The sequence below is a fragment of the Schistocerca cancellata genome, chromosome 7 (assembly GCF_023864275.1).
Source record: "Schistocerca cancellata isolate TAMUIC-IGC-003103 chromosome 7, iqSchCanc2.1, whole genome shotgun sequence".
Lineage (NCBI taxonomy): Eukaryota > Metazoa > Arthropoda > Insecta > Orthoptera > Acrididae > Schistocerca > Schistocerca cancellata.
Window position 1 is genome coordinate 413,417,570 of NC_064632.1, and position 26,122 is coordinate 413,443,691.

Genomic DNA, 26,122 nt, shown 5'->3' on the forward strand with positions numbered 1-26,122 from the left:
TTCCGCATTTTAGTAATTTTTACACTGACGGGTAATATGGGAAAAAAATTTCATAGTTGAAGGTACAATGATACTGGAAGCTTTTTGAACGCTAAAGCATCTGGTGATTTCAATTGCGACCAGAACTGACACGAACGGCTAAACAGTTTTGAATTTTCATGAGAACTCTCCGTGGATCAATTTACTACTCTCTTTCAGTATCCAGTGCATTTGATTTTCTTCAAAGCGATAATGAAACGATATGTCCATATATATATATATATATATATATATATATATATATATATATGTGTGTGTGTGCGCGCGCGCGCGCGCGCGACGCGAGTTAGGTGTGCGTTCTTTCCCTAGGGGAAGGTTTGGGAGTTTGTCCTTCCTAACCGAGCAATGGTTACACTCTTATCTATTGGGTACTTACGTTTGCTCGTATGTTGAGAACATGTACTGCATACTCCTCGTAGTCCAAGCCTTTCACAAGATACAATAAGTATTCCTGTTCAGTTTTCCCATTTTTCGGACTTCCCTCTTGTCTCACTTCGAATGCCGTAGCGGTCTGGAAAATAAATAATTTGTAACATAAAAGTCAATTATAGAGTGCTACACGATGTTGTCATCATGTCTGTAATCAGCATCTCTAGACCTCTACAAGCAAAATGTGGTGTGGCCCATAACAGGGGATATTTTGTGACAACTGACCTTAAATACAGCAACAGTTTTTGATGTGGCTTAGGAACAGTCATACAATAATTGTTAAATGAACACACCTCCATTTGACTGAGTTTGTCTTTATTTAATTACGACCCAGGTTTAGGCCTTTTATGCCATTTTCAAGTGACTCAGTTTATGTCATTATGTCCTGAAATATGTTTCTATGACATAAACTCAGTCACTTGACAATGACATAAAAGGCCAAAACCTGGGTCGTACTTAAATAAAGAACAATGCAGTCAAATAGCGGTGTGTTCATTTAAAAATAAATATAGCATTTTCAGAACTGCTGTGTATTTTGGAGTTAAAAGCTTATAACACAGTAGTTATGGTTTATTAATTAATTTTATAAAATACTAATATACAATTTGATTTCATCAACTGATGACATTTAAAAATGAAATCAGCTGAAACCATTAAGCTATTCATCTCAATTTAAAACATCGTTATGAATAAGTGCATTAAAAAAAAAAGATACAAAAAATTGTGATTCACTGTCATGGAAAAGTCAGTATTTCAATTTTAAAAATAATGTACTGTAACTCTAACAAAGCATGTTTGTTTAGTTGGGCGTTCGTAGAAATAATTCCGTGGGGTGGCCAAACTTTAGAAATTCCCATTTATTATATCAATAAGTTGGTCAGTTTCATGACATAATAACTAAAACTTGTAGATGAGACAAGAAATCCAGAGGGTTTATGGTTATCCACTCAGTATTTGAATAAGAGCACTGTACTCCAGACTCCATGGGTGAGGGGCAAGCGCCACCCTCCCGTCCCAACTCCCCCTCACCATTCCTTGTGGACGCCTATACTTGCTTAGCAAATCCAAGAGAACAGAAGCAGTGTAACAAACAAGCAAATGATCTTATAGTTACTTCGAATACAACACTTACCAGATCAGTCAGCCTTAAAATGAAAGTCTGAAACAATCGTATCGACTATTTTGCGCCTACACTTAATGCCAAGGAAGTTACTTGCAACATCTTTAGAAAAAGACGCCCATGGCAGTCGCCTGACTTTGCCATTACGGTACGAGTCCCTAAGCTGTCAGACGCTCTGAGTCCTCAGACATATTGTGTGTTTCCCGCAGTATCTCCATAACGAAAAAAGTTGCCTAAAAATCATCAAACAGCATCAAGAGCTCATGACCAACAATCGCCTTTATGACGGCTTCAGCTCTGGTGGCGACGCTTTCAGTGAAGTGTCTGAATGTGTGATAGTAGGTTTCTTTTCCGGCGAATATGCTGCTTGAAAGTGTTTCGAGCTTGCAGCCGGGTTTATTGATCGTTGTAGAACGTATTATCGACGGCACACAAAGAGGGCACACGTCTGAGACAACAGTGAGTACCAGCTTGCGAAACACTTGACGTAGTTTTGAGTCCAATGGTTGGAAAATGTGAACGCCACATCAAGAACTCGGCTCAGTTTGTGAAAAGTCTACGGAACTCAGACTGACAACCCCAGACCTAATAGTCAGGTCCGACATAGTGTCACTTTTTACCATAGTTCCACTCAAGGAGTCGCTGGAACTTACTGAATAGAAATTTGGACCCTCATTCACCAAACTTTCCAATTTTTCCCTCACGTTCAGATATTTTTTTTTAACGGACATTACTATAAACAGATTGGTGGTTTGTCTGTTGGTATCCTCCGTCAACTGTGGTGGCCAATATGTACACGAAGACTTTGAGGATAAGGCCCTAGAGTCAGCACCATTAAAACCGACAGAGATGTAGAAGATACATTAGTCATTTGACCTTGCAACACCTGAAATATATTCACAACCAAATTCCGTTTACCACGGAGGTGGATCAAACCTGTCAGCTGGTGCGGAAAAAGCCGGACAAAACAAAGGGACACCGCATCTAATGGGCGAAAACGCACACGGAACAGTACCTTCACGCCTATAGCTGTCATCAGCCGTTAGAAAGGAAAGGACTGCTAAACACACTGGTGCACAGATCTGGTGTAACTTCGGAAGAAACCCTATAACCGGAACTGCACCACCTCAGGGACGTGTTCCAGAAAAACGGCTGCAGCGATCACCAAATTCTACGTGCCTTCAAGCAAAAGACCAACCGATGAAGACCAACCGAAAAAGATAGCCTGTTTTCCATACGAGGACAACGTATCTGAAAACATCGGTAGATTTTTATGACGAAACAGTATCAAATGTGTGTACCACCCGCCAGCAAAAACCGATTCGCTTTTAGAGACTATAAAAGAGGACCTGGGACACCGAAATCTGGAATGCCGAACTTGGAATGGTTCAAATGGCTCTAAGCAGTATGGTACTCGAATGAGATTTTCACTCTGCAGCGGAGTGTGTGCTGATATGAAACTTCCTGGCAGATTAAAACTGTGTGCCGGACCGAGACTCGAACTCGGCACCTTTGCCTTTTGCGGGCAAGTGCTCTACCAACTGAGCTACCCAAGCGCGACTCACGCCCCGTCCTCACAGCTTCACTTCTGCCAGTAGCTCGTCTCCTACCTTCCAAACTTTACAGAAGCTCTCCTCGAAACTGCAGAACTAGCATTCCTGAAAGAAAGGATGTTGTGGAGTCATGGCTTATCCACAGTCTGGGGGATGTTTTCAGAATGAGATTTTCGCTCTGCAGCGGAGTGTGCGCTGTTATGAAACTTCCTGTCAGATTAAAACTGTGTGCAGGACCGAGACTCGAACTCGGGACCTTTTTCTTTCGCGGGCTAGTGCTCTACCAACAGAGCTACCCAAGCATGACTCACGCCCCGTCCTCACAGCGAGAAGACAAGATACTGGCAGAAGTGAAGCTGTGTGGACGGGGCGTGAGTCGTGCTTGTGTAGCTCAGTTGGTAGAGCACTTGCCCGCGAAAGGCAAAGGTCCCGAGTTCGAGTCTCGGTCCGGCACACGGTTTTAATCTGCCAGGAAGTTTCAATATGGGACTTAACATCTGAGGTCATCAGTTCCCTAGACTTAGAACTACTTAAACCTAACTAACCTAAGGACATCACACACATCCATGTCCGAGGCAGGATCCGAACCTGCGACAGTAGCAGCAGCGCGGTTCCGGACTGAAGCGCCTAGAACCTCTCGGTCACAACGGCTGGCTGAACTTGGAATGTATTACATACCATGCGAGTGGGGGAATGCACACGTCGGGCAAACCATTCGCACAACTGAAGAAAGCTGCACGGAACACAAACGGCACACCGACCTCCAGCAGCCCATAAAATCGGGCAGTTGCCGAACACTACCTTCAAACCGACCAGACAGTGAAGTACGAAGATACAAAAATTCTGCGCAACCCATCTCAGTATTGGGACAGCGTATACAAGGAGGCCATCGAAATCCTGCTACATGAGAACTTCATCATCATGACAGCGGACTTCAGCTTAGTCAAGCGTGAGCTCCAGCGCTGAAAATTCTCCAGACGAAGCGGAAACGGAAGACCGAGCAGGACGAAGGTGGAGCACAGACTGAGGACCACCATTCTACTCCCGAGCGTGAGCTACCCCCACCACCGCGGCCGGTGCATAGCGCAGTCCATATACGAGGTCAGTAGAGGGGGGTAACGACCGGTATATAAATCGCAACTACTGGACCAGAATGTCAGTCAGCAGGAGTAACCTGATGATGATGGCACCTTAAGTCGTCGAAAATTCGTTCTACAATCATCAATCAATCCGGCTGTATGCCTCAGAGACTTCCAGGCAGGCATCTGAATGTTTGTGGAAGAATGGCAGCACAGTCTTCTTCAAGGGCCAAAACCAGAAAAGGATGTCATGTTGGACGCTGGGTTCTGGAGCGAAGTCGACATTCTAACCCATCCTAGACGTGTTCCATTTGGTTCAGGTCGGGACTCCAGACAGGATAATCTTCTCTCATGCTCATAAATTAAGGATAATGCTGATACATGGTTAAATAACGGTCTGGTGCCGGTTTGCTGGTCAAACACAGTAGGTCGTAGCACGGGCCCTCCATGTGCCACAAGGTGTGATCTCACGATTATGGCAACGATTCCAGTAGACAGGAAACGTGTCCAGGTGCTACAGTACGGGAAGTCCACAGTGCACAACACCACAAGAAGACCGACTTATCCCAGGTTATGTTCACGGACGAGTCCAGGTATAATGTGAACAGTGATTCTCGCCAGGTTTTCATCTGGCGTGAACCAGGAACCAGATACCAAACCCTTAATGTCCTTGAAAGGGACTTGTATGAAGCTCGTGGTTTGATGGTGTGAGGTGGGATTATGATTGGTGCACATACACCCCGGCTTGTCTTTGACAGAGGAACTGTAACAGCTCAGGTGTATCGGGACGCCTTTTTAGGGGTGCAGTGATTCCCCACCTTCCTCCTGATCGATGATAACGCACAGCCCCACCGACCTGCCATTGTGGAGGAGTACCTTGAAACAGAAGATACCAGGCGAATGGAGTGTGGGCTGCCTGTTCTCCAGACCTAAACCCATCGAGCACATCTGGGATGCTCTCGGTCGACGTAGCACTGCACGTCTTCAAATCCCTAGGACACTTCAGGAGCTCCGACAGGCACTGGTGAAAAATGGGAGGCTATACCCCAGTAGCTGCTCGACCACCAGATCCAGAGTATGCCAACCCGTTGTGCGGCCTATGTATGTGTGCATGATGATAATAACCCATATTGATGTCGGGATAATTCGCAGGAAACAGTGGAGTTTTGTAGCACACGTGTTTCGGGGCGGTTTTCTCAACTTATCAGCAGTACCGTAGACTGTGTCGTGTGTGTTCCCTATGTGCCTAAGCTATTAGCGCCAGTTTTGTGTAGTGCCAAGTTGTGTGGCACCACATTCTGCAGTTATCCTTAATTTATGAGCATGAGTGTATTTCAGGTTGTAACACCATAGATCTAATGCTGTACGGATTTATTTTGCTTTTGTTTCATTCAATGTTACATCATTGAGCTTCTGTAAATGTTGTTGGATTGAATCAATAACACAAAATTGTATACTTCTTTCTTTGTTTAAAACTTTGATGTCGTGGCTTGATTCTATGCAATGTAGTATATCTGTCATTTAAATTCTTTGTCCCATTTGGAGGGAACAAAACGTACTGTATATAATTGTAATTTTGTGTGAATAATTTTTGGTAGAAATGTCAATATGTGCAAGTGTTCTGTTTTATTTAAAATGTTTGTTTGCTGTTATGTAAACTGCTGATCCTCACTTAGGGTTCTTACTTATTTCGTATGTAAAAGTTGTTGTGGTTCCCATCGGGAACGGAACTGTGTATCGCGCGCAAATTGTGGTTGGCCTAGGTAGAAAAGGTGGAACAAGAGTCAGTCGGGGACGAGCTACCAAACTGTGCACTGCCATGTAAAAGTTGTGTAGTGTGCTGGTTCTGAGAGAGCTGCCACTGTCCAATGCCTCGGATGGATGGATAAATATCTGGAACGATTCTGGAATTGGTATTCATCGTCGCCACCAAGAAGGGCCAGAGTCCAGCAATGCTGTCTGCAAATTCGCCTACCAACATGCAGTTGCCACCACATTGCGCAATCACTGTAAAGGAGTACTATAATAATGTACAGTGAAGGATCAGCTTATTTGGTGATTTAGTGTGCACGAATATAAAGTAACTTATAACTGAATTTATGTACCTAACTCGATTTTTCCCTATCACAATACCTTTCAGGTTCCTCTCCATTTAAATTATGATTACCGAGTGTCCTATTTTGTGGGAAAAAAAATGAAAAATTAAAAGTTCTTAAAACTGAGGCTTATAAAGTTTTGCTTAGATAATGATCATAGTGCGCTGCCTGTAGTAAATATTAAAAGGTGATCCAGTTTCTTGTAAATTTGTCAACATAGTGTCTCACTGCAGCAAAAGTCGTGAATTGCATTTGTGGAAAGTTATATTGGCTTCCTAAGCACTTGTTTCTTTCGGGTATTGAAAGTGCATATTAATAGTGTAATAAGATCCACAAGTTATCCTTTACCACTATTTATGAAAACAATAATATCTTTATTCAAAAGACAGTGAGAAATAACCTGTTAGTGAATTCCAATTAACTCTCATTTTAAATAGTAAAGTATTTAACTGAGAGAGACTCAACCTATTACCAGCTCATAATTTTGCAGTGAACAACATTTATATTTCTACGTCAACTAGGAAAGTTTTGAAAAATAATACTTAACCTGTGTCCAACTAATGATTCTGCAGTGAATATTAATAGTAATGTTATAAAGACCATTCAGTTTGAATAAGCCTTGGAAGTAATACTGTGTTTCGGCATCTGTTAAATTTTTGCAAATAGTTTGTGCTGCTGTAGTTGTTAGTTCCAACCTTAACGTTAACATAGGCAGGTGTCAGAGTTTATTGCACTCGCGTGTGGTAAATTATAGGTTGTGTTATTCGTTAAAGTTACTCATATCTAATTTCTTAAACAAGAATGTTAATCATTCTCTTGCTTAATTAGGCTGGCGACCGTTTTCTTTACTCTCTAAACAGTATAGCTAAGTAAAATATTATTTGTTACTGTTTAAATGTATACGTAATTCTGACTTTCACTTCCGATAAGCCACTTCCATTAGGTACAATACGGTCAACATAACAAAATTCCTCTCAGAGGGTAACACTGCTCTGTTGCTTTATACCATAATTACTCTAACAAAATAATTCTGTTTTGCAAACTGGTTCAAAAATGGTTCAAATGGCTCTGAGCACTATGGGACTTAACTACTGAAGTCATCAGTCTCCTAGAACTTAGAACTACTTAAACCTAACTAACCTAAGGACATAACACACATCCATGCCCGAGGCAGGATTCGAACCTGCGACCGTAGCGGTCGCGCGGTTCCAGACTGTAGCGCCTAGAACCGCTCGGCCACTCCTTCCGGCTTTGCAAACTGCCTCCAGCTTCGAGGTTATGGTATAGCAGTAGAGAAAAAGGAATGTTATAAGGTGTGTTATTGTCTACAGACCATTGCGACACAGATTTATGTTATATGATAGAGTGAACTGTCATGCTGGCACGGACCAATCATCGCCTCCAAACTGTTCTTCTACTGTACTAGTGTACAACGCTGTAAAATAGGTTCATATTCTTGCGCATTTAGCGTTTTCTTGTGCACAGTAAGGTAACCACACCCTAACCACGAAAAACCAATCTATATCGTAAAACCACCTCCTCGGTACTGCACTCTTCGCACTAGCACTACACCTGATGGCAGGTAACATTCCCCAGGCATTTCCTAACGTCAAACCATTCCATAGGCCTGCATCACTCCAAATCATTCGATTCAGTTACTTATTGTGCAGTTGGCCGTCTCAAGCGTCACTTAGCATTAACGACAGAAACGTGTGGCTTACGTAGAGTTGCCTAAACATTGTACCACATTCTTTTAACTCTCTACGCGCAGTCACTGTGCAACCTAGACTTCTGGTGGCACTTTGCAACTCACTAGCGATTTCTTCCGCTGATTTCGTGCGATTTTATACAACCACCCTCCAATGGTCGAGGCTCCCTATCCGTCAGTACATGAGGTTCGGCTTGTCTTGGTTTAGCTGTTGTTACTCTTTCGCGTTTCCGTTGCATAATCACATCACCAACGGTCGATTTGGGCAGCTTTAAAAGGGCCGAAATGTCCCTCGCGGATTTACTGCTCAGCTGAGATCAAGTGACTAGTCCACGATCGAAGACGCTCAGCTCTCCGGAGCGACCTATTGTACCGTTTTGCTTCTCTACCGACAGCTCGACAGCCCCGCCACATTTTATAGCGGCGGGTCCGCCTCTAGTAACGTCTAGTGGTGAATTCCGCTTTTGCAGGGGGGTGTCCGGATAGATTTGATCACGCAAAGTACGAATACGTTCTGATTTGGATTAAGGACAGGTTCTCATTCAAAGTGGTAGAGAATTCGATGTTTCTTTAATTGCATTTTTTGAGCATTATATGTATGTAGAATGTTGCGACGAAAAGGTTTTTTTAATCCGTGCGTTACAAACGTTTCTACAGCCCATTGTTTGAAGCAGTGTCACGGACGTCGTGAGCCGCTCTCAGTGACAAGCGGCTGGATCAGGTAGAAAACTTGTGGTGGCATGACGCGCGTTCGCAAAATTATACTGCAGTATGCATGCAAACTGTTGTGGGTTGGCAGGAGAGCCAACACCAGTTATGAGAGGAAGCCGAAAGGCACGCGTTTTAGCTCACGCATGCTGGCGTGAGGTCTGGAACAGGTCAAGGAAATTAGACTTTAGCAGAAAACGTACGTAGCTGCTGGAATACTTAACTTTAATCCATAAATGGTGAACGTCGCTCTTGACGGTGCATGTTTTACAGCATCAATAGTAACTGGTAATGGCGCCTTGCTATGTCGTAGCAAATGACGTAGCTGAAGGCTATGCTAACTATCGTCTCGGCAAATGAGAGCGTATTTTGTCAGTGAACCATCGCTAGCAACGTCGGTTGTCCAACTGGGGCGAGTGTTAGGAAGTCTCTCTAGACCTGCCGTGTGGCGGCGCTCGGTCTACAATCACTGATAGTGGCGACACGCGGGTCCGACGTATACTAACGGACCGTGGCCGATTTAAAGGCTACCACCTAGCAAGTCTGGTGTCTGGCGGTGACACCACAAACATATCCGCGGAAAAAGCTGACGAACAACGGTTTTTCTCGCCACGAAGAAAGAGGAAATTGCTCTTCGGGAACAATTAGAGTTAGAGGAAGGGTTGATATACGGTCCTGGAATTGTAGACTAAACCTAAGTAACGAAAAAGCTTTTTATGGCGAAAGTTTGGTCAAAATCGTTCAAAACATAATTTTTGGTCCGCCATATTAGATTAGCCATTCTGAATTTTGAGAACCTAACTTCAGATTTGTGTTCAGCGACATAAAAAATGTATAATAACATTTAACTTTTATGCAAATTGAACTAATAGTACATCCAAAGTTTTGCCTGAACTATAAACAGCTTTTTTCTCGAGAAACGGTTTTTCAAAACTGCGTGCAGCATGAAATAAAAGCGGTTCAATCTGTTAGCTTCTAGCTGTGACCTCCGAAAAGTAAACACTTTTCTTGAGAACTTATACCTATAATATATGAAATTTGTTAAAGATTATTTTATTGTGGTTATGTATAAGTATCGACTGACATTATCCATTTTTGATTTTAGATAACTCCTGAGGGGCTGCACTGCACGCAGTCCGAGTACTTCAAACTCGCATGCACTTGTTCAAACCGTAATTACGGGCGCCATAGTGTTTTTCTCTTCTTTTTACTGAAAACCTAAAATAAAGATTAAAGTGTAATCAGTCATAATCCCCAAACAATTCCTTTGCGTGTCCTTTCATTGCCTAAAAAAAAAAAAAAATTCCAAACTTCGTCTGTTATTTGCTCATTTGAATTAGAATCCGGTATTAAATGTGGCATGGAAGAAATTGACAATCCGCGAAATCGCACTCATTTTTCACCAGTCTTAACACATTTCTAACTGAAATGCCACGCGTTTGACCAGGCGGTGCAGGTAGTTTGGTGTTTGGGGGCGGGATTTCAGTTGCCTACTGAACAGCCGAATAACCCCATACAAAATTATTCCGTCTACCTGTGCTACCCAATACAAAAGCCGCACTCCTCTCCCTCCTCCACTACCCACCTCCCCCACCCCTCCCCCCGTCCATTCTATCCGAAGCTCGTGGTCTAGTGGTTAGCGTTGGGGCCTCTGGATTACGGGGTCCCGAGTTCGATTCCCGGCCTGGTCGGGGGTTTTCTCAGACAGGGAACTGGATATTTGTGTTCTTGCTCACATCTTTGAGGCATTGGCGAGACTGAAATGTGCAAAGCTTGGGAATTTGTATGGGCGCTGATAACCAAGCCGTTGAGCGAGCAACAAACCAAAAATCAATTAGAGTGCCCCCACCACACTACTAAAGCAAACACAATTTTCATTTATGATTTTTGTGTTGCGGGATAGCAAATACAGTTCTTTCTGGAATATTAGAAAAAGACAGTAATATTCGTTTTATTGAAGAAGTGGTTATTAACTTGTTTGAAAACGTTAACAGATGCTTTGAGGTCCTATGAAAGTTCTGTACGGAGTCACTCGACTAGATGGGTAATAGGACTATCTGAATCAGTAGCGACCAGTTGACTGGTTTCTGGTCACAGTCAACTGTGCGCGTGGGACTCAAGTGAAAACCATAAACATTTTTTAAAAATTGTTTTACTGAACAGAAGTGGGAGCATACCATTTTTCGGGATAGTCTCCCTATCGTTCAGCACAGTTCTTCAGCGAGTAGCAAGTGCATGGCATCCTCTGAAAAAAATTGTTTTGGTCGTGTGCGCAGTCACTTGTGACCACTTGCTGTACTTCTTCATCAGAACGAGATCCGTTTCCTCCTGCCACCTCTCTGAGTTGTCCAGATCTGTGGTAATCACTCGGTATGAGGTCTGGTGAGTAGGGAGGATTCGGCAGAGCACCGAAGTGCAGGTAATTGATTATTGCATGCGTTGCAGTATGAGGCCGAGTAGTGTCATGTTGCAGAATGACAGTTATACTCAGAATCCTCGTCACTTTATCTTACCGAAGGCGGAAACTGATTTTTTTAACATACTGGAATATGACACTCTGATGTTGGTGTTTGCCCTATTTGTGCAGTGTTCCAAGATGACGCTTAATTAATCGCAACAGAGAATCAGCAAAACCTTCCCTGCAGATTTCTGCTTCCGGAACTTCTTGGACTTTGGTGACGAGGGATGGCGCCGTTGCTCGCTTGCTCTCTTTGTTTAGGGTTTCTGGTAGTGTACACGGGTTTCGTCTCCCGAAGAAGTCATCACCTTTTTCTTCAAAGAGCTACAAAAGCTCTAAGCGTCGCTCTTTTAGCTCTGGAGTGAGCTGCCGTGGCACTCATTTTGCAGGCACTTTCAGAATCTTAAGCACGTCATGAATGACGTGATGTCCTGAGTCATGACTAATGTTCAGATTTGAGGCTATTCCATACACCTTTACATGGCGATTTTCCATCACAATAGCTTCAATTGCTGCAACAGACTGGTGTCACAATGCGGTGTGCCGACATGAGCGCTGAGTGTCTGTCACAGACATCCCGCCATTTCCTAACTTTCTGCTCCGCTCATTCTCTTGCTGCAGTGATAAACATGCATCAGAATCCTCAACCTCTTTCGTTTACGGGTTTCAATGTGTTTCGTACCTTCACTGCTCAGAAAAACGTATTGCAAAACGCAGTTCTTACTTGGTGCATTATCTTAAGCGAGGCAGCCATTTTGAACTGACGTTGTGGCCGCTTTTCGCTCGTCTGTAGTATGATGCCTCCTGTAGAGCATTCCTAACATAATTGGTAATAGTACTGCCAACCTACTGAGCGATGTCACGAAATATCAGTTTTTAACTACTCTTTTAAACTTTTCATTTGACTCCCACACACAACATTGTATGTAGTCAGAAAGCGTCTATGGAAGGAGAAGTGGCACGCATGAAGTAGTGTGCGTGAGTGAGTATCTCGTTTATCACGTTTTGGGCCATTAAACATATTCTTGTCTGCTAGTTGAAGTAGGCAGAGATCGGAAAAAGCAGACCATTGAAATACACTCCTGGAAATGGAAAAAAGAACACATTGACACCGGTGTGTCAGACCCACCATACTTGCTCCGGACACTGCGAGAGGGCTGTACAAGCAATGATCACACGCACGGCACAGCGGACACACCAGGAACCGCGGTGTTGGCCGTCGAATGGCGCTAGCTGCGCAGCATTTGTGCACAGCCGCCGTCAGTGTCAGCCAGTTTGCCGTGGCATACGGAGCTCCATCGCAGTCTTTAACACTGGTAGCACGCCGCGACAGCGTGGACGTGAACCGTATGTGCAGTTGACGGACTTTGAGCGAGGGCGTATAGTGGGCATGCGGGAGGCCGGGTGGACGTACCGCCGAATTGCTCAACACGTGGGGCGTGAGGTCTCCACAGTACATCGATGTTGTCGCCAGTGGTCGGCGGAAGGTGCACGTGCCCGTCGACCTGGGACCGGACCGCAGCGACGCACGGATGCACGCCAAGACCGTAGGATCCTACGCAGTGGCGTAGGGGACCGCACCGCCACTTCCCAGCAAATTAGGGACACTGTTGCTCCTGGGGTATCGGCGAGGACCATTCGCAACCGTCTCCATGAAGCTGGGCTACGGTCCCGCACACCGTTAGGCCGTCTTCCGCTCACGCCCCAACATCGTGCAGCCCGCCTCCAGTGGTGTCGCGACAGGCGTGAATGGAGGGACGAATGGAGACGTGTCGTCTTCAGCGATGAGAGTCGCTTCTGCCTTGGTGCCAATGATGGTCGTATGCGTGTTTGGCGCCGTGCAGGTGAGCGCCAAAATCAGGACTGCATACGACCGAGACACACAGGGCCAACATCCGGCATCATGGTGTGGGGAGCGATCTCCTACACTGGCCGTACACCACTGGTGATCGTCGAGGGAACACTGAATAGTGCACGGTACATCCAAACCGTCATAGAACCCATCGTTCTACCATTCCTAGACCGGCAAGGGAACTTGCTGTTCCAACAGGACAATGCACGTCCGCATGTATCCCGTGCCACCCAACGTGCTCTAGAAGGTGTAAGGCAACTACCCTGGCCAGCAAGATCTCCGGATCTGTCCCCCATTGAGCATGTTTGGGACTGGATGAAGCGTCGTCTCACGCGGTCTGCACGTCCAGCACGAACGCTGGTCCAACTGAGGCGCCAGGTGGAAATGGCATGACAAGCCGTTCCACAGGACTACATCCAGCATCTCTACGATCGTCTCCATGGGAGAATAGCAGCCTGCATTGCTGCGAAAGGTGGATATACACTGTACTAGTGCCGACATTGTGCATGCTCTGTTGCCTGTGTCTATGTTCCTGTGGTTCTGTCAGTGTGATCATGTGATGTATCTGACCCCAGGAATGTGTGAATAAAGTTTCCCCTTCCTGGGACAATGAATTCACGGTGTTCTTATTTCAATTTCCAGGAGTGTATATTCGATTTCTATCGGTGTAGCTTCTCCCATTAGTACCTCACTGAGATGCTTCTTAGTTTCACTTATTGTAAATGGACTGTCGTTAAATTTAAACGTGACTCAGTACATTCACTACAGTACCTCTCAAAGAACGGCAGAATATAAAACTAAAACCTACCCAAATAAGGAATACAAGAAGTAGATACTGTTGTTTTTCGGATTTCAGGCACATTGTCTACAAGCTGAGTCGGAAACTCGACACCATCGACTTAATAAAGTGCACTACTGTAGCTGTATGGTCATCGGCTGATAAACAACAGACACAATGCGTAAACTCGAGTCCAATGCTCCTCATGTTTCTCCCATAATTTTCAGTTTTGTTTCTCTGCAGCATTCTACTATCCCTACACACTCCACCGCTCCCCTATCCAAGAGAATGGAATCTGCCCCGATATTTACCTATCCTTTCAACTATAACTCCATCACCCCTTTTGCCACCTCACCGGGGCTCTCCCCTTTCCCCTTCTCTCCTCATCTTTCCCTTCCTCTTTCTCCTCCTCCCTCTCTTTGCCTGTTCCACTTCGTATTATGGCCTTACACAGACCCCAACTACCATTCCCTCCATGTCTTCGCAACATCCGTTTCAACACCTTCTCCATTGATATTATCCGTCAGGTCTATATTTACAACCGCAACCTCCTACGCTGCTAAACACCGAACTTCCCCCCCCCCCCCCACCCCTCAACAAACGTATACAGTGGCGTGCTGAAAACTTATGCTTCCGAATTTTTTATCTGGAAACTCATAAAAAGACTGTTAAATAAAATAAATTTTATAAACTTTCTACATTTTTATTCTTGATTTCTAAATATTTATTTCTCGACGCAGTTACCGTGGCGACGAACGAGAGACCTGTTTCTTGATACCGTCACTATAGAATGTTTAATTTGTTGACGGGGCTACAACATCGCCTCACATTGCACCGCTACATCATTATAAAAGTGACGCACTCGAAGGCGTTCTGTAAGTTCTGGAAACAGATGAAAATCAGGTACGCCCAAGAGGTCGGATTGTTGCAGAGCCGCGCGGGATTTGCCGAGCGGTCTGGGCGCTGTAGTCATGAAAACTGTGCGGCTGGTCCCGGCGGAAGTTCGAGTCCTCCCTCGGGCATGGGTATGTGTGTTTGTCTTTAGGATACTTTAGGTTAAGTAGTGTTTAAGCTTATGGACTGATGACCTTAGCAATTAAGTCCCATAAGATTCCACAAACTTTTGAAAAGCCGGCAGATGTGGCCGAGCGGTTCTAGGCGCTTCAGTCTGGAACCGCGAGACCGCTATGGTCGCAGGTTCGAATCCTGCCTAGGGCATGGATATGTGTGATGTCCTTAGGTTAGTTAGGTTTAAGTAGTTCTAAGTTCCAGGGGACTGATGACCTCAGATGTTGAGTCCCATAGTGCTCAGCGCCATTTGTACCATTTGAACTGTTGCAGATGCCGCAGTGCTCGTATGTGGGCTGACATTGTCATGCTGAGGGAAATGGTGCTCCATGTATTCTCGGTTTGCTGCGATTAGAAACTCGATTGCATCATGCTGTTCCTTTCGTATCGACATAGTTAAGTTACACACCGCCGTGTTACACGCTACAGTTCGGAGCCCTCTAACGGCATGGGGTTGTAACTTACGCAGGCGAAGCGGGAAGCAAACCGAGTATTATGCATGACTTGTAGCACTTCACGGCCTTGCCGCAGTGGTAACATCGGTTCACGTCTGATCACCGAAGTTAAGCGTTGTCGGGCTGGGCTAGCACTTGGATGGGTGACCATCCGGTTTGCAGAGCGCTGATGGCAAGCGGAGTGCACTCAGTCCTTGTGAGGCAAAACTGAGGAGCTACTTGATTGAGAAGTAGCGGCTCCGGTCTCGGAAACTGACATACGGCCGGGAGAGCGGTGTGCTGACCACATTCCCCTCCATGTCCGCATCCAGTAACGCCTATCGGCTGAGGATGACACGGCGGCCGGTCGGTACTGCTGGGCCTTCATGGCTTGTTCGGAAGGAGTTTAGTTTTTTAACACCTCATCCGATATTGAGAAGAGATGATTGGGCTCGTTGGTTCAGTCTGTAAATACTGGACTACTGACCTAAGGATCTAGGGTATAATCCCACGTTGATGCCACAGTTCTTATTTGTTTATTTATTTATTTTACATTCATGGCTTTTCTTAAATGTGACAAGGATTTTATAATGTGAAAAACTGGGAGTTGCACTATGGTCTGGAGGGTGTTGAGGGGGGTACGTCTGTTGTAAGGTTAGGTTAGCATCCCTGTCAGTCGTATTTGGTGAATATTCAACCATGGTATGCACGAGTCTTTTGTAAACAGTCTGCTCTGGAGAGTCCCTCTTTAACAGTTGTTGAAGCATGCTGCTTTACAAACCTGGAATTAGTTTCTTTGTCAATTTATGTCTTCCATTATTTCGAAGGCAGCACCGTCTAATCTCAAAATGTGTTTTCATTTTAATCCCACTTACCCGCAATGCCATGCAGATTTCGAATGTCTATTTTGTCTTTTTACCTTCACCTGTCAGGCTTTTTATTTCCTTTATAAATATTAAACGAAGAAAATCACACTGTATATTTGTAATAATATTTATATTATACACTGATGGAAAAAAAAACAGTACCAAGATGGAGTTGTGTGACATAAACGAAAGTTGGAAGGCGTGTTTCTATGTCTGCAAGATGATATCTATTCATATTTCGCGCCAGTCGCATAAGAGTTGCGCTAGTAGCGGCTCCAAGACGACGCAAATCAGATTTGCTTTACATACAAAGCTGCACCGGTCGTGAGCTGCACCTTTGATATTGGACGTGGTGAGTTGAAGTTAGTCAAAAATGCATTTAAGGTGGCAAAGACGCCATTACTAACACGTTACCGAGTTTTAACGAGGTCCTGTAATGGAGCTACCAGAAGCTGGATGTTCCGTCTGCTATATTGCAGAGGGACTTGGCAGGAATGTAGCCACTGTACATGTTCGCTGGTAGCCGTGGTCACATCCAGACGGCCTCGTGTCACTACCTAGCGGGAAGACCTTCGTGTTCGTCCTACGACCCTGGCGCATCGCACTGCATCTGTAGCAGCAATGTGAGCAGCAATTGGCACCACAGTGACACAACAAACTGTTACTAATCTGTTAGTTCAAGGACAGCTTCGAGCCAGAAGCCTTGTAAAGTACATTCCACTGACCCCAAATCACCACCGTTGGCGACTTCATAGTGTCGTGGTGTCATGCGAGAGCTCATTGGTGGGCAGGGTAAAGGTCTGTTGTGTTTTCCTATGAAACTTGGATCTGCCTGTGTGCCAGTGATGGCCGTGTGTTAGATACAAGGTCACTCGAGAACCTGCAACCAGCTTGTCTGCGTGCTAGATACACTGAACCTACATGTGGAGTCACGTTCTGGGGTGGGGTTTCATGTGGCAGCAGGAGCACTCTCGTGGTTATACTAGACACCCTGACTGTAAATTTGTACGTCAGTGATTCGACCTGTTGGGGTGCCATTGATGAACAGCATTCCAGCGGGTGTTTTCCAACAGGATAACACTAGCCCACATACCGCTGTTGTAATCCAACATGCTCTGCAGAGTGTTGACATGTTACCTTGGCCTGCTCGATCACCAGATTTGACTCCAATCAAGCACGTATGAGACATCAACTCACGACAACTCCAGCGTCATCCATAAACAGAATTAAACCCTGTGTTAGCCGACTGCGTGCAGCAGGCATGATACTCCACACACTGACAACCTGCACCTGTACAACACAATGCATGCACAACTGTATGCTTGCATTCAACAATGTGGCTGTAAAGCCAGTTTTTAGTGTACAGGCATTTCACATTTGCAATGATTTATCTCGCGCTTACGTTAACCTCTGACCTTGCAATGATAATGAAATATGTTGCCTAGAGAAACGTACTCCCGAAATTTCATCACTCTATATTAATACACTTGTTGTAGCTGGGATTCGCAGACATAAAAAAATTTTTGAAGGACATCATCTTTACGCCAGTGGCTGTTGTAATGGCGCTCCACAATAGTAAAACAACATCTGTAATCTGTTTACGCGCCAAAACGGTTATTAGTAGCATGCAAACAGTAGTCTGCAGCTGTGGTCTAATGCATGTGTGACTAATCATGGGTTAGTTAACATGTGCATTTACATATTATGTTGTTTTACGATGTGTGAATACGTGTGCTTGCACTGTGTAACAATGACACGAATGTATTTAACAGGACTGACAACGACATACAAATGTGTCAGCTTCCATTACGTTGACATGGCTTAAAACCATAATATGGAAGTACATGGCTCGGCATAACGTCGAGATACATTATGAATCTGTAAAATAATTTTTTAAATATTTTTAAATATTCTGCATTTTTCAGCAGCACTTAATGGCGTAAGGCCGAAATTGCAATAGTGCAATAAAAACATGTAACAGTCACTGGCATAAAGATGATGTATCCAGAAAAGACCGTATAGGACCTGCAACGTGCGGTCGTGCATTATCCTGCTGAAATGTAGGGTTTCGCAGGGATCGAATGAAGGGTAGAGCCACGGGTCATAACACATCTGAAATGTAACGTTTACTGTTCAAAGTGCCGTCAATGCGAACAAGACGTGACCGAGACGTGTAACCAATGGCACCCCATACCATCACGCCGGTTGATACGCCAGTAAGGCGATGACGAATACACGCTTCCAATGTGCGTTCACCACGATGTCGCCAAACACGGATGCGACCATCATGATGCTGTAAACAGAACCTGGATTCATCCGAAAAAATGACGTTTTGCCATTCGTGCACCCAGGTTCGTCGTTGAGTACACCATCGCAGGCGCTCCTGTCTGTGATGCAGCGTGCCGGCCGGAGTGGCCGTGCGGTTCTAGGCGATACAGTCTGGAGCCGAGCGACCGCTACGGTCGCAGGTTCGAATCCTGCCTCGGGCATGGATGTGTGTGATGTCCTTAGGTTAGTTAGGTTTAATCAGTTCTAAGTTCTAGGCGACTGATGACCTCAGAAGTTAAGTCGCATAGTGCTCAGAGCCATTTTTGTGATGCAGCGTCAAGGGTAACTGCAGCCATGGTCTCCGAGCTGATAGTCCATGCTGCTGCAAACGTCGTCGAACTATTCGTGCAGATGGTTGCTGTCATGCAAATGTCCCCATGTGTTGACTCAGGGATCGAAACGTGGCTGCACGATCCGTTACAGCCATGTGACTAAGATGCCTGTCATCTCGACTGTTAGTGATACGAAGCCGTTGGGATCCAGAACGGCGTTCCGTATTACCCTCCTGAACCCACCGATTCCTTATTCTGCCAACAGTCATTGGATCTCGACCAACGCGAGCAGCAATGTCGCGATACGATAAACCGCAATCGCGATAGGCTACAATCCGACCTTTACCAACGTCGGAAACGTGACGGTACGCATTTCTCCTCCCTACACGAGGCATCACAACAACGTTTCACCTGGCAATGCCGGTCAACTGCTGTTTGTGTATGAGAAATCGGTTTGAAACTTTCCTCATGTCAGCACGTTGTACCGGCGCCAACCTTGTGTGAATGCTCTGAAAAGCTAATCATTTGCATATCCCAGCATCATCTTCCTGTCGGTTAAATTTCGCGTCTGTAGCACGTCATCTTCGTGGTGTAGCAATTTTAATAGACAGTAGTGTAAGTCCTTCTGCCTCTGCTTAGTGTGTTCATCTCTTGGTCTTCCTCTACGGTTTTTACCCTTCTCGCTGCCCTCCAATACTGAATTGGAGATCCCTTGATGCCTCAGGACATGTCCGACCAAACGATCCCTTCTTCTAGTCGTGCCACAAATTTCTCTTCTGCCCAATTCAGTTCAGTACCTCCTCATTAGTTATGTGACCTACCCATCTAATTTTCAGCATTGTTCTATAGCACAACATTTCGAAAGTTTCTATTCTCTTCTTGTCCAAACTATTTATCGTCCATGTTTCATTTCCATGCATGGCTACACTTCATACAAATACTTTCAGGAAAGACTTCCTGCCACATAAATCTATACTCGATGTTAACAATTTTCTCTTCTTCAGAAACGCTTTCCTTGCCATTGCCAGTCTACATTTTATATTTTCTCTACTTCGTCCATCATCAGTTATTTTGATCCCCAAACAGCAAAATTCATCTACTACTTTGTCTCATTTCCTAATTTAATTCCCTCAGAAACATCAGATTTAACTCGACTACATTCCATTTCCTCGTTTTGGTTTTGTTGATGTTCATCTTATATCCTCCTTTCAAGACACTCTCCATTCCGTTCAACTGCTTTTCCAGGTCCTCTTCTGTCTCTGACAGAATTACAATGTCATAAGCATACCTCGATGTTTTTATTTCTTCTCCATGGATTTTAATTCCTACTCCTAATTTTTCTTTTGCTTCCTTTACTGCTTGCTCAATATACAGGTTGAATAACATCGGGGACTGGCTACAACCCTGTCTCACTCCCTTCCCAACCATTGCTTCCCTTTCATACCCCTCGACTCTTATAACTGCCATCTGGTTTCTGTACAAATTGTAAATAGCCTTTCGATTCCTGTATTTTACCCCTGCCAACTTTAGAATCATTGTCAAAAGCTTTCTCTAAGTCTACAAATGCTAGAAACTTACGTTTGCCCTTCCTTAATCTAGCTTATAAGATAAGTCGTAAGATCAGTATTGCTTCACGTGTTCAACATTTCTACGGAATCCAAAGTGATCTTCCCCGAGGTCGGCTTCTACCAGTTTTTCCATTCGTCTGTAAAGAATTCGCGTTAGTATTTTGCAGCTGTGACTTATTAAACTGATAGTTCGGTAATTTTCACATCTGTCAACACCTGTTTTCATTGGGATTGGAATTACTATATTCTTCTTGAAGTCTGACGGTATTTCGCCTGTCTCATTCATCCTGCACACCAGATGGTAGAGTTTTGTGAGGGCTGGCTCTCCCAAGGCTGTCAGTAGTTCTAATGGAATGTTGTCTACTCCCGGGGCCTTGTTTCGACTTAGGTCTTTTAGTGCTGTGTCAAACTCTTCACGCAGTATCATATATCTCATTTCATCTTCATCTACGTCTTCTTCCATTTCTATAATACTGCCCTAAAGTACATCGCTCTTATATAGATACTCTGTATACTCCTTCCACCTTTCTGCTTTCCCTTCTTTGCTTAGAACTGGGTTTCCATCTGATCTCTTGATATTCATACAATTGGTTCTCTTTTCGCCAAAGGTCTCTTTAATTTTCCTTTAAGCAGACTCTATCTTACTCCTAGTGATATACGCCTCTACATCCTTACACTTGTCTTCTAGCCACCCCTGCTTAGCCATTTTGTACTTCCTGTCGATCTCATTTTCGAGACGTTTCTATTCCTTTGTGCCTGCTTCTTTTACTTTTTTCATCAATTAAATTCAATATTTCTTCTGGGATTTCTACTAGCCCTTATCTTTTTACCTGTTTTATCCTCTGCTTCCTTCACTATTTCATCTCTAAAAGCTACCTATTCTTCTTCTGCTGTATTTACTTCCCCCGTTCTTGTCAATTCTTCCCCAATGTTGCCGGCCGCGGTGACCGAGTGGTTCTAGGCGCTATAGTCTGGAACCGCGAGACCGCTACGGTCGCAGGTTCGAATCCTGCCTCGGGCATGGGTGTGTGTGATGTCCTTAGGTTAGTTAGATTTAAGTAGTTCTATGTTCTAGGGCACTGATGACCTCAGAAGTTAAGTCCCATAGTGCTCAGAGCCATTTTGAGCCTTCCCCAATGTCCTTCCTGAAACTCTCTACAACCTCAGGTTCAGTCAATTTATTCAGGTCCCATCTCCTCAAATTCCCACCTTTTTGCAATTTGTTCAGTTTTAATCTAAAGTATAATCAATAGACTTTGGTCAGAGTCCACATCTGTCCCTGGAAATGTCATAAAATTTAAAGCCTGGTTCCTAAATCTCTGTCTTACCATTATATAATCTATCTGAAACCTTCCTGTGTCTTCAGGCCTCTTCAATGTATACAGCCTTCTTTCATTATTCTTGAACCAAGTGTTAGCTATGATTAAGTTATGCTCTGTGCAATATTCTACTAGAGGGCTTCCTCTTTCGTTCATTACCCCCAATCCATATTCACCTACTACTTTTTCTTCTCTTCCTTTTCCTACTGTCGAATTCCAATCACCCATGGGTACTAAATTTTCGTCTCCCTTCACTATGTGAATAATTTCTTTTACTTCATCATACATTTCATCAATCTCTTCGTCATCTGCGGAGCTAGTTGGCATATAATCTTGTACTACTGTGGTAGGCGTGGACTTCGTGCCTATCTTGGCTAATATAATGTGTTCACTATGCTGTTCGTAGTAGGTTACGCGCACTCTTATTTTTTTATTCATTACTAAACCTACTCCTGCATTACCCTTATTTGATTTTGTATTTATATCCGTGTATTCACCTGACCAGAAGTGTTGTTCCTTCTGCCACCGAACTTCACTAATTCCCACTACTACATTAAACTATCGATTTCCGTTTTTAAATTTTCTAACCTACCTGCCCGATTAAGGGACCTGACATTCCATGCTCCGATCCGTAGAACGCCAGTTTTCTTTCTCCTGAAAGCGACGTCCTCCCGAGTAATCCCCGCCGGAGATCCGAATGGGGGACTATTTTACCTCCGGAAGATTTTACCCAAGAGGACGCCATCATAAGTTAACCGTACAGTAAATCTGCATGCCCTCGGGAAAAATTAAGACTTTTAGCCGTTCGCAGTACCAGCACACCAAGGCCGTTTTGGTTAGTGTTACAAGGCCAGATCAGTCAATCATCCAGACTGTTGCCCCTGCAACTACTGAAAAGGCTGCTTCCCCTCTTCAGGAACCACACGTTTGTCTGGCCTCTCATCAGATACCCTTTAGTTGTGGTTGCACCTACGGTACGGCTACCTCTATCGCTGAGGCACGCAAGCCTCCCCACCAATGGCAACGTCCATGGTTCATGAGGGGGATTTATTCACTATTAATATTAATTATGCAATAAAATAATATTTATCACTATTAATATTAATTTTATTGCACACTTAAGATATTGAGCTTTGAAGACCTAAGCCCAGTTTTAGTCTTTATTTTCGCAATGAAATAATGTTTTCCATTAGCAATGACACCAATAAGTTACCAACACGTTAGCTTAGGCCGCTTCAGCATACTTGTTCTGCGTTGAATCTGCAGCACTCTGTGCATTATTGCGAGAACCTACAAGAAACATACACTCTTTTGTCATTATAAGGGGCGGGGAGTAAAACTGTGTGCCAGAACGGCTCACGACGTGGAGGTTGAGAGCGTAGCTCTCACAGTGTTGTACTTAGTATGGGAAGTCAGGTTAAAGGAATAGACTACTGCCCATTAAAACTGCTACACCACGAAAATGACGTGCTACAGACGCGAAATTTAAACGACAGGAAGAAGATGCTGTGATATGCAAATGATTAGCTATTCAGAGCATTCACACAAGGTTGGCGCCGGTGGAGGCACCTACTACGTGCTAACATAAGGAAAGTTTCCAACCGTTTTCTCATACACAAACAGCAGTTGACCGGCGTTGCCTGCTGAAACGTTGTTGTGATGCCTCGTGTAAGGAGGAGAAATGCATACCATCACGTTTCCGACTTTGATAAAGGTCGGATTGTAGCCTATCGCGATTGCGGTTTATCGTATCGCGACATTGCTGCTCGCGTTGGTCGAGATCCAATGACTGTTGGCAGAATATGGAATCGGGGGGTTCAGGAGGGTAATATGGAACGCCTTGCTGGATCCCAACGGTCTCGTATCACTAGCAGTTGAGATAACAGGCATCTTATCCGCATGGCTGTAGCGGATCGTGCAGCCACGTCACGAACCCTGAGTCAACACATGGGGACATTTGAAAGACAGCAACCGTCTGCACGAACAGTTCGACGACGTTTGCAGCAGCATGGACTGTCAGCTCGGAAACCATGGCTGCGGTTTCCCTTGATGCTGCATCACAGACAGGAGCGTATGCGCTGGTGTACTCAACGACGAACCTGGGTGCACGAATGGCAAAACGTCATTTTTTTCGGATGAATCCAGGTTCTGTTTACAGCATCATGATGGTCGCATCCGTGTTTGGCGACATCGCGGTGAACGCACATTGGAAGCGTGTATTCGTCATCGCCATACTGGCGTATCACCCGGCGTGATGGTATGGGGTGCCATTGGTTACACGTCTCGGTCACCTCTTGTTCGCGTGGACGGCACTTTGAACAGTGGACGCTACATTTCAGATGTGTTACGACCCGTGTCTCTACCCTACATTCGATCCCTGCGGAACCCTACATTTCAGGAGGATAATGCACGACCGCATATTGTAGGTCCTGTAGGGCCTTTCTGGATACAGAAAATGTTCGACTGCTGCCCTGGCCACCACATTCTCCAGATCTCTCACCAACTGAAAATGTCTGGTCAATGGTGGCCGAGCAACTGGCTCGTCACAATACGCCAGTCACTACTCTTGATGAACTGTGGGAAAGTGTTGAAGCTGCATGGGAAGCTGTACCTGTACACGCCATCTGTTTGACTCAATGCCCAGGCGTATCAAGGTCGTTATTACAGCCAGATGTGGTTGTTCTGGGTATTGATTTGTGAGGATCTACGCACCCGAATTGCGTGAAAATGTAATCACATGTCTGCTCTAGTATAACATATTTTTCTAATGACTACCCGCTTATCATCTGCATTTCTTCTTGGTGTAGCAATTTTAATGGGCAGTAGTGTATTTACCAAAGCGGGCGTTGGCTGTAGTGCGGATTCATACTAACTAAACATCCAGAACATCTCCACGACTTATAAAAATGTCAAATGCTATATGTGAAAGTTAAAGGATCGAATAAGTCAATGAATGAAACTTCCTGGCATATTAAAACTGTGTGTCCGACCGAGACTCGAACTCGGGACCTTTGCCTTTCGCGGGCAAGTGCTCTACCAACTGAGCTACCGAAGCACGACTCACGCCCGGTACTCACAGCTTTACTTCTGCCAGTACCTCGTCTCCTACCTTCCAAACTTCACAGAAGCTCTCCTGCGAACCAGCAGAACTAGCACTCCTGAAAGAAAAGATATTGCGGAGACATGGCTTTGCCACAGCCTGTGGGATGTTTCCAGAATGAGATTTTCACTCTGCAGCGGAGTATGCGCTGATATGAAACTTCCTGGCAGATTAAAACTGTGTGTCCGACCGAGACTCGAACTCGGGACCTTTGCCTTTCGCGGGCAAGTGCTCTACCAACTGAGCTACCGAAGTACGACTCACGCCCGGTACTCACAGCTTTACTTCTGCCAGTACCTCGTCTCCTACCTTCCAAACTTCACAGAAGCTCTCCTGCGAACCTGGAAGTCAATGACTATGCGCGAAATGTACCTTATCCAGGGTGTAACAGGCACAAGCGCAATTTTTCTGTTTGTAATTGAGGACGTTGTACAGTGCAAGATTACATCAGTATTTATATCGTTTGCAGACTAATAATTGCAGCTGTTACAAGTCGTATGATTTTAAACTGGGCAGTACCTCCATGAACATGTGTCATGAACAAGCGGTCAGTGCTTATTTTCCCCTGCGCAGCAAATCAGTGTTGAAGTGTGGACACGTGGACACGAAATGATTAGTCTATACTGACAGGCAACTACGACCATGCACTCAATTATGTTTCATGTTTGCAGGAAGACTGTTCGATACAGAGAAATAAACAATCAACACACTGATGTATGTACATATTATGATACCACATAAGTTATAAAAATATCTGCACTTAATATCCGTTACATCCTGCATAAGGAAAGTTTCACACTTCTTCGTTAACTTACTCGACCTTACTGCATTCGATGTTTTTATAAGTCGTGGAGAAGTGTTCAGGCAGTACGAACTTGGATTACGGTCAATGCCTGTTTGGGTAAATATTACCTTACACTGAATTCGCACATTTGGTACGACATTGCGACGACTTCATCTCAACCTCAAATGTATTCTGTTTAAAAACATATAATTCTTTCCTGACAAGTGGCACAAGAATAATTACTAGATTTGTTCACAGAACCATGTCTTCCTTCGTTATTCGAGAAAATTCTTTATGCATAATCGTCGCTGCAACAATCGATGACTGTCGTGGACCAAATGATTTCAGGTCTATTCGTATATATATATATATATATATATAAATTTTGCGTTATTTAAAACTGTTTTAGATCTCTTGCCAGTAACATAGTTTCACTTCATTTACATTTCACTTTACAGTAACAAAAGGAAACAGGGATAGCATGAAAAGGGAATAGCACAAACAGGGAGAAATGATCAACTCGCAACAATTTTGTTGCTAGCCGTATAGGTAATGGGCTGAAA

The 26,122-nt window shown here is 44.5% G+C and overlaps 1 protein-coding gene across 2 annotated transcripts in view; it reads right to left on the reverse strand.

The window, feature by feature from the left end:
* Positions 1–26,122, reverse strand: part of LOC126092315 (cadherin-23-like) — a 517,289-nt gene that overhangs the window by 322,145 nt on the left and 169,022 nt on the right. For both annotated transcript variants that reach the window (XM_049907844.1, XM_049907845.1), the window contains exon 6: positions 416–550. In XM_049907844.1, the coding sequence (XP_049763801.1) occupies positions 416–550 (135 nt within the window). The remainder of the gene's footprint in view (positions 1–415; positions 551–26,122) is intronic.